General features: G+C 33.6%; 1 protein-coding gene across 1 annotated transcript; it reads right to left on the reverse strand.

The window, feature by feature from the left end:
* Nucleotides 1–6,646: 6,646 nt before the first annotated feature.
* On the reverse strand, nucleotides 6,647–7,486 carry LOC114755379 (uncharacterized). The gene has a single exon (XM_028944256.1). It carries the CDS (start codon nucleotides 7,484–7,486, stop codon nucleotides 6,647–6,649), a length of 840 nt encoding a protein of 279 aa, XP_028800089.1.
* Nucleotides 7,487–12,162: the final 4,676 nt, after the last annotated feature.

The following is a 12,162-nucleotide window of genomic DNA, read 5'->3' on the forward strand; positions in this document are numbered from 1 at the left end:
AATAAAAAGCCAAGTATCACCTTCCTACTTAGTCTTGAAACTTCTCTCTTAATTAGGTAAATCATAATGTAATTAAATTCCAATGTTAAGATCCTCTCCACTTAATGCTTACACTTGGAAAGCTTTAATTACCATCTATTAGAGGCTTGAAAAATGACAAATTGTGGGCCAAGTAAAGTGGAAGACTCTAGTTTTCACTTTATCGGTGCACTTTTACTCCGAGTTTAATTTCTTTTCTATAATTACAATGCTCTGGCCTCTGTAATTATTTTTTTACCAGATTCATAAATTAGTCTCCTCATTTTTCTCTTCCCAAAAGGCCTTTTTATCTCAAACTCAATTTTTCCATTAATTAAATAAAAAGGAAAACTATTTTCCTTCTCATTATTGATTTTCCACTTGTCCAAATAATTAGGAAAAATCTTGGATATTTAAGGGTCTCTTTTTAATCCCATAATTTCTTATAATTGCTTGGGACATCATAGCAATTTTCTTGAGATTTTATTCTCCTTTCCAATATTTATTTGGAACTTTCCAAATAAAAGGCCTTAAACTAGCTTAAATCGCTCTTAAATTCCTTTGTAATTTGTCTAAGGGAACTTTGATCATAAAACCAATTTTTTAATCCCATACAATTCTCAAAGAACATTGTCTTTATTTTTTATTAATTTTTTGAGCTTTGGAAATATTTTTTTTATAATTATTCTTGGCCACTTTTTCTTAATTAGTCAAACATTTCATAATCGACTTGGAAAATTATAATAATTATTTTCCACCATAAATCTTCTATTCCTCCTTATCTCTTTTGGCTCTTGAATATTTAAGAATATCCTTATTTCTAATTGCCTTATTACTAGATGTGACAGGTTTATCATCAAAATCATCTTCCTTTATTCATGACAAATTTCAGCTAGTACTTCCTCTTAGAGGAATCAACTTTTTTCAACCATAAAACTCAAGAATACATAGTATAATACAAGGTGGAACCTCAAACTAACCTTGTATTCAAGCTTGAATACTAAAGTAGAAAGCTTTTCCTTGATTGATCTTCAAGAAACTAATTTGCAAGAGGTTCCCTTATGGTAGCCAAAAATGTCAATGTGTGTGGAGGGAGATAGCTATTTATAAGCCATGTTCTAAATGTTTGCCATCTATGTTCAAGCTAATTACCATATTTAGGTGTCACTTTCTCAAAGCTTCTTGCACTATTTTTCATCATTAATTTAAATCCATACTAAATTGAATTTCTGAAGTCAAAATCTTCTTCATAAGAAGTTTGACAAGTGGCGCATTCTTAGCCAAGTAAAGGACAAGAAAGTTCTTTATGCTTTATGAGTACACTTTGCACTGAAAATAATTCTTATTTCATAATTACAGTATCCTGGACATCTTAATTATTTTATGTTAGAGCCATAATATATTCTTATCTTTTTTCTCTTTCCAAAATGCCCTCCTTTATTACCATCACAATTTTCTATCAATGGTAAAGAAGAAAACTATATGAATTACCATAGTAATTTCTTTAAGCAGGAAGATATTTCTGGAGTTTTTGAACATTTAAGAGGCTTCTTTATACTTCATAATTCCTTATTAATCCTAGGGATGCTTTGGGAATTTTCTTGGCATTTAATTATCCTCAAAAGTATTTATTTGGAATTTTTCAAATAAAAACCCTAATTAGCTTAATTAGACCTTAAACTCCTTTATAATTTTTCAAGGGGTATTTTGGGGATAAAACTACTTGTACAATGTGTAAGGAATTGAAAGACACGTAGCGGAAAATAACTTTAAAAATTTTCCAATCCCTTGCCTGGATCTACCGATTGTGTTTAAATCAAGTAGTAAGAGGTGTTACCTACAGTATTCGAATCGTTGGTGGCTCGGGCATTCCGACGTTTGGGATGCCTATGCTCTCCTTTTGTTCGTGAGAAGTCGACAACTTAGATCGGCTTCCTCTACTGGTATCCACATGAATAGCGTTCCAATCACGAACGACGTGCTAGCGCCTCTTGTCCTTCTAGGGCTTTTCCGAGAATCCGTTCTCATCGTTTCTATTTTGGTCGTTTCTTATCTGCAAACCTTTTGCAGTCTCACACACCTAAAACCTTAGCTCCTAAATATCAAATATATAGGATGCTATCGGTATTATGAAGGATATTGGATTTTAGAATTAATCCTAAATTAATTCCAAAATTAATACAATATCATATATTGCGTAATCTGATAAGAAATTAATTAAATAAATACGATTTATATTAAATCCGTCCCACAGATTTAATTCACCTATTCATTTAATTCAAAATAAAGATATGACAGAATTATATTTGATTTATTCTAATAAATCAAATTTGAGATATTATATTATACCATATCAATCTAGAACTGATATAGATTTAATTTATCCTAATAAATCAAATCTAAGATATCATATCAATCTAAATTTTAAATTTAAAAGTGATAGAGATTTAATTTATCTTTATAAATCAAATCTTATAAATATCTCTTATATCATATAATATATATATAGGCGAATTTATATATATATATATATATATATACACGTCCACCCTAGATTATTCATTGAATCTAGACATATCTTAGATTCAATGAATCTGGACATCATAGCTCGTGTTTGGCTATTTTGTGTGCGACCCTGTAGGCCTATATGAAGTTGGCAGTGGGCCATTTATTATAATGACTCACAAGTCGTAAGCGGTCTCTAGCAAGACATCACGACTACCCAAATCATATGAGAATCGATGAACGATGTAACCTTTCATACAACCATATCACGTCCCTTTTGTCACACGACATTTTGGTCATAGATGAGGCATGGAGAACGTCATCCTCCTATTCCTGACCGTTACTTTCTCGATCCCTGAGTAGTCTGAATATAGAAATGGAACTACCTTTCCATTATAGTATGGCCATACATTTCTCAGACTCACTCATCGAGGGGCCCAGTAATATCTCTCTACAAATGTGAGGGACAAATTCCATCTTGACCATTCACATTCTTCCATATGAAAAACCACTAAGCCTGAACATAGTCTTTATGATCACTCGGTCAAAAGTGACTTTTGACTAGGTCAAAGCTGAGCATTTCTCATGTAGGAATCCATGATGATCTCAGGTCAAAGGACATAGTGACATGGTTTGTATATGAGAAAAGCTTATGACTTAACCCATGCAGCTCTCTCATAGCGGGTCGGTCCAACACCTTGTACTCTTACATGTGCCTATGACTTTGATTTATATCTCTATACATCTTCAAAGTCATATTGGTCTTATTTCATCTCTACTCCCACATAGATGACCGACCAGGGACATTTAGGATAAAATCATGAGTTATCCAAGGATAGTCATCATAGTAAATATACAAATAATATGATAACATAAAGAAATTCATAAATCAACAATGTTCATAACACAATGATTGGCCCCTAGGGCATAATTTCTAACACAATGTCATATAATTCCCAAGGTGCATTATCCCTATTTTTTCTCAATTTTTTGAGGCTTTAAAATATTTTTAATAATTAATTTTTGACTAATTTTTCTTAATTAGTTAGTTCTCCATAATTGCTAAAAATTCCATTAAAGCTATTGTAGGGCTATTTTCATCGTTTATCTTCATTAAAAGGTCTCTATGCTTCATTTCCCATTTTTTGAGATTTTTTTTTTTAAAAAAATTTTGTATACTTTCCATAATTAACCCTATTGGCCTGTAACTTTCTAAAATTACAGTTTTACCCCTGCTTGAGCTCAGCCTCATGAATCATCACTTTGAGGCCTGCACCTCAACCTTAGGCCTACACTTAACCTATTTTTCCTTTCTGAGCCCTTGAGACTCTCCTGGAGCCCCTGACTTTATTTACAATTTTACCCTTGGAAACTTTCTCACTTTGCTGTTTAGTTCCTGTTCTTATTCTAACTTCCTTTTGCATCTTTGAGACTTTTGCTTAAAGGGGCCTTGGTAGCCTACCTTCTTTAGGCTACTTCTTGGACTTTTAGGCCTAAAAATTGGGATGTGACGTCAAATTTCTTTCCTTTCGTTCTTACTGTCACCACCTCTTGCATGACACAAAGGCCCCCTTTATGCGTGCTGCCTCTTCCTATAGCTGTCTCTTCTGGTCGGAGGCATCCTTGGGCTGAGATGGATTGTCAGTACTAGATCCATGATCATTTGCCATCTGTAATGAAATTAAATCAGATAAAATGAATCAGAACTCATTAAATGAAAATAAAGTCGTCAGTGACAAAACCAACTCAAACAAAATTATCCTTTTTCTAGTCTTAGCCTTTTTTATATTCTTTTTGGTTTGAATTGTTTTCATCTTCTTGATAAGCACTTTTCTCTCTTTGAAATCCATACTCCATCATTATGATCATGCCTGATGTACATGAATTTATCTTCATTTAAAAGAGATTCAAGTGATGTCCCTTGAAATGTATCATCTTCAACTATATTGTCTCCATACCCAGTCTCCTTATTCATTTTATTGGTCAATAAAACAATAGACCATTCTTTAGTAGCTAGATCTAGGACATAGAGAACTTTTCTAGCCTAAGAAGCCAAAATCAAAGCTCTTCTTTGTATCTTTTCTTATTCAAATTCAATTGTATGAACCCTAAGTCATCAATCCTCAATGTATTATTATTGTCCACCCACTTGCAGCTAAATGCTGGAACTCTGCTTTCAATGTAATCTAACTCCCAAATATCCTTAATCACCCTAAAGTATGACATACTTGCATAGATAGGATTTTTATCTTTGACAGTCGATATATGCATGGTATTAGCTACAAGAGTTACGCCACTATTTTGCTGTTTACTCTGATCATCCTGCTCTTTAGTATAAAAAGTGAACCCATTGATGAGGCAGCTTGTGAAAGGAATCAAATGTTTGCTCAGTCCATCTGCCAACAACTTTAATATCTTAGAAATTAAATTAAGATCAACATTATACTTATCATAAGTGTGCTCTTTCAACCATGCTGCAAATTGTTTATTGTGTGTTCTGGCGCACCAACTTTCCAGTTTATTGGGATTATCCCTCTTAAGCTCATCAATATGCTTGTCTACATGGTCCTCAATCTCTTCAAAGTTATTCACAGGTGTGCTTGCTCCCACTGTTGGTTTGAATTAGTTATAACTTTTCTTCCTATAATCCCTTCTCCATCCATCCTTCCCTAATGACAAGACACTAGAATCCTAATATCACTTGCATTTTTTAAGTACTGAGTACAAAACTCATTAGCCTTTTCATAAATATATCATTCTACGATACAACCCTCTGGCTGACTTTGATTTTTCACATACCCTTTCAGTGTTTTCATGTAATACTCAATTGGGTACATCCATCTTAAATACATTGGGCCACATAGTTAGACCTCTCTAACTAAGTGAACAATTAGGTAGAGCATGATGTTAAAAAAGGCTGGAGGAAAATACATTTCAAGTTCACATAACGTAACTATGATTCAGGTTTGCAATCTTGGCAATTTATTGGTATTGATCACTTTAATGCAAAGAGACTTAAAGAAGAAACATAACTTCATAATCGTAACTCGCACCTTATTAGGTAAAATAGACCGTAGTACCACTAGAATAAAGTTTTCTATTAAGACATGACAGTCATGAGATTTTAAACCTTTTCTCTTCAAATTCTTCATTAAAACAAGGTTACTAATGTTAAAAGAGAGTAGCCTTTCGACACTTTCACAATAGTAAGAAACTCACAAAAGCTAATTTTCTCTTTTTCAGATAGCGTGTGAGCTACCGGACAAAGAAATATGAGTTCCCTTATCCTCTGGTGCCAATTCCTCTCTTATCCCCCTCTCAACCATGTCTAGCATCATATTTATGCCATCTTTATTCTTCCCTAGAATATGGAGTAATGCACCGAACAAAGTTTCACATATGTTTTTCTCAATATGCATAACATTAAGAAAGTGCCTCACATTCAAGGTCATCTAATATGATAATATAAAGAAAATAGACCTCTCCTTCCACCCACTTGTCCCAATGTGCCTCATAAAAATTTACAATCTATATCTTTTACCTTTTCAAAACATTCTTCCCAGTCAACAGTGTAGATGCCTTACCTAGTTTTGAATTCCCATAAAAATATTTTTTTAAATCGCCAATAAGGATGATCATGATGCAACCATCTATGATGCCCCATATATGAATTTTTCATACCATCCTTCAACCTCATAAAATTTGCGCTCTCTTCACAAATATGACAACCAAGTTGGCCTTTAATGATATACCCTGAGACATACGTAGGGAAGTCATTAATTATGCCAAGCAACATGGCTCTCAACTTGAATGTTTCTTCCTCATACACATAGTATACATCGACCCTACTCTCCCACAATAGTTTCAAGTCCTCAATTAATGGAGTTAGGTATATATCTATATCATTTTCTGATTGCTTTAGCCTAGAGATTATCATAGACATCGTGGAATACTTGCACTTCATGCTTTACCATCAAGAAAGGTTATATATAAACAAAATCACTAGCCATGTGCTGTGGGTGCTAGTTTGCATCCCATACGGGTTTATCTGGTCGGTGGCTAGTCCAAGGCGTAGATTTTTATCTTCTTACCTGAATTTAGAATACTCAATATCAAACTTCTTTCATTCTAGAGAATCAGCAAGATGCTGAAGCATGCCATCTTTAATCCTTTCATCCACATACCACCTTAAATTTCTCACATCTTCTACATTACTGTACAAGTGTCTAAATCTTGGCATAGTGTGAAAATACCATAATGCTTTCTTTAGGCTCTTCCCATTCTCTTGGTAGCGCAATGTATTACACTTAGGACACTTAATTAGTGACTTATATTCCTTCCTAAACAAAATGCAATTGTTGGGGCAAGCGTGTATCTTCTCATAGCTAAGGCTGACAAAGCGCAACACTTGCTTTGCATCACATGTTTTGCTTGGAAGCTTGTTTTCTTTTGGTAGCATTTGTTTAACAAGTGAAAGTAGTTCTGTGAAGCTTGTGTCACTCCACCCATTTCTTACCTTCAAATTATACATTTTAAAAGCCACAGACAATTTTGTAAAGTCAGTACAACCTTTATATAGAGGCGTCTTAGCATTACACTTCAACCTCTCAAACATTTCTAGACAATCCTTAAGTTCTTGTTCAATCGTATTGGCCATATCCTTAAGACGATCAGCTTTATATGTACTTGTGTCAAAATTAGATGATCCACAGCTTTCACTATGCCCTCGACTACTATTACCCGCATCTCTTGTCTCTCTGTGCTTTGTCCAGCACTTATAACTTTGATCAATTCCATTGATAATTAAGTAGCTCTCACAAACAGATGGCGAAACCCACTTCAGAAGGCAACACTTAAGACAAGGGCAAATAATCCTACTGCGATCATCAGCATGCTCAACTGTAAACTTAATAAAATCTTCTAGCCTATCCCAATATTTATTTGATAGACAATTGGCAGACATTCATTCCTTGTCCATGGTCCACAACTAAGACAAATCATTTAGAGAAAAATGTGACTAGCGACTCAAAGATTTTGTGAGAATTAAACAAAAATAGAAAGTCAATGCATGAGGTACTATTGATGACATTTATCCCTCTTTAGTTCTACTTGTTAACAGCTAGTAATTCTAGTTGTTAACAACTAGTAATTCAACAAAAAATTCAATTTGACTTTAGTTTAAAAAATATTCTACTACTACTAATGTGCTATTCCATTTGGAAAAAATTTGGCAACATGACAGCTTACAATTAAGCATTTCCTGGGCTTTATGCCCTCTATTTGACTTCAAATAAAGTATTAAACAGCAAACCAGTAGTAAGGCAATTTCAATAACAACATTTGAATTAATTAACATTCAATAATATGGAAAAGCATAAAACATAGGGCCCTCAAATCAATTTCAATTACAAAAGCAAAGAATCTATGGAAAAAAAAAACATAAATTGAAAAGAGCATAGAACATGGTCTTTCCTAATCTGAAATTTCTCACAAATTCTATCGTCTTGTGCCATTTTATGGACTGGAAAAAGAAAAAAGGATGACAATGGAAGGTATGTTTTTTCAATAAAGCATCTATGCCAATAAGAAAGGAACTAAAGCTGATCCAAGTATGCAAAAAAAAAGAAAAGAGAATTCTCCTCCTAAGCATGTAACTCAAGAAGTAAAGACATGGGAATTCGGCCAAACAAAGATACGGTAATAGAGTAAAAATAATTGCTCATCCTATCATCTAGTTTCAACTAAAATCATTTAGAAGATTCCAGTGAACAAGACTATCTAATCCAAAATTGCAACAAGGCAGAAGGAACCATGAGTTGTACCAAGAAAAATGCAACAAAGTAGAAGAGCCACAAAATCTAATTAGGGATTTTATAGAAGAACACGACCAACCTGAAGCTATAAAATCTGGAGAATAAGCTGTGACGATGATGGAGGATGTCCACAGAGCGCGACGATGATAGAGGACAACCACACGGCATAACGACATGACAATGACAGAGGAGGACCACAGAGAGCAACGATGATGGAAGAGGAACCACAAAAACAACATGGAAAGATCAAAAATGATGTGGGGATGGCAGATTAGAGGGTTGGGAGGTTTAGGCAGAGCATGCAAAACAGAAAGGCGCCTAAAATTTTAGAACGAGGTCGAGCAAAATGAAACAGATTAGGGGTTTTAAAATACAATTCTTGATGGTTTTCCAATATAACTGTCAAGTATACTTAACAAATAATTGACGGTTATATTGAAAAACCGTCAGGTATTCCTAAACTTGACGGTTTTTAAAGGAACCGTCAAATTTTTGTTCTGCGTACTTGATGGTTCCTTTTAGAACCATCAAGTATTCTCAAACAATAATTGATGGTTCCTTTTAAAACCGTCCATTTTTGTGTGGCAAATTCCTCCTCACCTTATTTGACAGTTTTTATTATAATTGTCAAGTGTTTAGCATCAAGTATTTGTAATTCTGTAGTAGTGAAAAAGGGAAAAAAAAGAAGCAGCAAGAAGAACATATTCTCAAAACACAACTGTTTAGCCCCCTAGTTTTTCTTCTTTGTTGTTCGTTTAAAGAGCTGTTCACTATGCTATATTCTATTATCCATACAAGATTCAATCAGGTGTTATCCAGTAAGTCAACATCACCACTTTTAATGTCACTGATAACACTTTAGCAGCTTTTAATACTGTTACACCTTCAGAGACCAATGTTTTAAAATAGACTAAATTTCTGATACTAAAATCACTTGTTTAAAATTTGAAGGACCAAAACCAAAACAGGCTCAAATTTAAAGGATGAAAAATTATATTAGCCCTTTCAAATATTTGTATGAAATTCAATTACATTATTTCACTATTGACATGTCGGTTCTTCTTTTCTTTTTATTATAACCAGAATTATAACATGGACAAAGGAGTGACAGCCACATAGATATATGTACATGCTTGTATGTATTAGTATTAAGTATTCAACGAAGGCTACCACCTTAATTTATTCAATTAATATTAAACAATCATTCATGTGGCTGTTAAACATGATGTTGTCAGTGTCTAGGCGTTATACAAATGTGTGTGTGTGTGTGTGTGTGGCTTGGGAAGTTAGGCATACCGTATTAAGTAATGAACAAAGACTAGCTAAGTTATTTTCTTTATTTAGCATAAGTCAATCGTTCATGTTGTTTCCGACCATGATATTTTGTGAGGGCCGTGGTTGCAGTGCATGCGAAAGAAATAATATGCAAATGTTGCACTAACAAAAGAAATTAAAAAGATAAATAATAATAAATTGATCTTTAACATGAATTTTTTCTTTTTATTAAGCATTAATAATAATAATAATAAAAAATTTGTATTTTGTTTGTGAGAGAATATGGGGATAAATAAATAAGCCTTGGCAAACGAAATGGACGGCTATAATTATTAATATATCTCAAATCCATTATTAGGCTGTCCTGACTAAAATAGGAAATGGATATATTTTTGCGTTACTGGAGTCTAATAAAGCATTAAGAAATGAGCAAATTAAAGCACAAGAGGCTTCAGAAAACAAAATTATAACTGACACTTGGCCACTCACAACATTATGTTTAGGCAGTAGACGCAATCGTCTATGGATGACTAAAAATAATTCAGACATTATGCTTGCTAATCGTAGCTGAGAACCATCGATATGTCAGAGGCAACGCAGCCACGTGTATGATAAACAATTCAGAGTATAAACGTTTTTTTCTATGCATATATATCTTTTTACAGGAGACAATCCTATTTGATGTACTGTTAGGTACTAAATATAGATATTTTTCCTAACAAAAAATCAAACATTAGTTTGCCATGTTGTGAAAATCTAACTCCTACTAGGCTTAATTTCTCTTAATTTTTCAAAGTGTAAATTTGTGGGAACCTCGAGAACTCTTAGAAGATTAGGGTCCAAGCACATTTATGTAAATGGGTTGGGTTATTTCTAATTAAACACAAATGAAAATATTGTTTGATATGTTCTGGTAACCACCGAGAAGTTATTTATGAAATATATAGAGAACGAGGGAGTTACGTCTTTACGACACAATTGATGACTCCTCAGAATGGTGAACTTCTCTCTCCTCGCCACTCTCTTCTGCTTTTCATGGTGTTATTTGTTGTGTAAGCTTAATGGAGTCCATAATGTGATTTTATCATGTGCGGGTGTCCGAGTTTTATCCATCTTACTTTGATGAGGTACATCCTAAATAATCCTTCAAAATTGTTTTTTTTTCCCAAATTTATCAAATGAAAAGCGGAAATATTAAAAACTGAATTTCAAACAATATTTCAAATTAGATATAAAAATAATTTATGACTAGTTAATCATAAAGTAGAATTGTCATTTCCAATTTAAACTATCTGCTCAATTTCGTCTTTTACTCATAAAGCTGTCTTTTATTTTTAAATAAATTGTTGAATCATTTAAAAACACTTCGAGCATAGTCAACTATTATAACATAGAATAAAATGTAAAAGCCTTGAATGAAAGATGATTACCTCTAGATGCTGCAATATGTGTAAGGAATTGAAAGATACGTAGCGGAAAATAAAACTTTAAAATTTTCAATCCATTGTCCGGATCTACCGATTGTGTTTAAGTCAAGTAGTAAGAGGTGTTACCTACGGTATTCGAATCGTTGGTGGCTCGGGGATTCCGACGTTCGGGATGCTTATGCTCTCCTTTTGTTCGTGAGAAGTCGACAACTCAGATCGGCTTCCTCTATCGGTATCCACACGAACAATGTTCCAATCACGAACGACGTGCTAGTGCCTCTTGTCCTTCTAGGGCTTTTCCGAGAATCCGTCCTCACCGTCTCTATTTTGGCCGTTTCTTATCTGCAAACCTTTTGCACTCTCACACACAAAAAACCTTAGCTCCTAATATCAAATATATAGGATGCCATCGGTATTATGAAGGACATTGGATTTTGGAATTAATCCTAAATTAATTCCAAAATTAATACAATATCATATATTACGTAATTTGATAAGAAATCAATTAAATAAATACGGTTTGTATATTAAATCCGTCCTACAGATTTAATTCACCTATTCATTTAATTCAAAATAAAGATATGACGGAATTATATTTGATTTATTCTAATAAATCAAATTTGAGATATTATACCTTATCAATTTAAAAAATGATATAGATTTAATTTATCCTTATAAATCAAATCTTATAAATATCTCTTATATCATATAATATATATATGCGAATTTATATATATATATATACACGTCCACCCTAGATTATTCAATGAATCTGGACATATCTTAGATTCAATGAATCTGGACATCATAGCTCGTGTTGGGCTATTTTGTGTGCGACCTTGTAGGCCCATATGAAGTTGGCAGTGGGCCATTTACTATAATGACTCACAAGTCGTAAGCGATCTCTAGCAAGACATCACGACTACCCAAATCATATGAGGATCGATGAATGATGTAACCTTTCATACAACCATATCACGTCCCTTTTGTCACACGACATTTTGGTCATGGATGAGGTATAGAGAACATCATCCTCCTATTCCTGACTGTTACTATCTCGATCCCTGAGTAGTCTGAGTATAGAAATGGAACTACCTTTCCATTATAGTATGGCCATGCATTTC

This window comes from Neltuma alba, unplaced genomic scaffold (genome assembly GCF_004799145.2).
Source record: "Neltuma alba isolate B1F8T4 unplaced genomic scaffold, ASM479914v2 tig00010265_pilon, whole genome shotgun sequence".
In the NCBI taxonomy this organism is placed as follows: Eukaryota; Viridiplantae; Streptophyta; class Magnoliopsida; order Fabales; family Fabaceae; genus Neltuma; species Neltuma alba.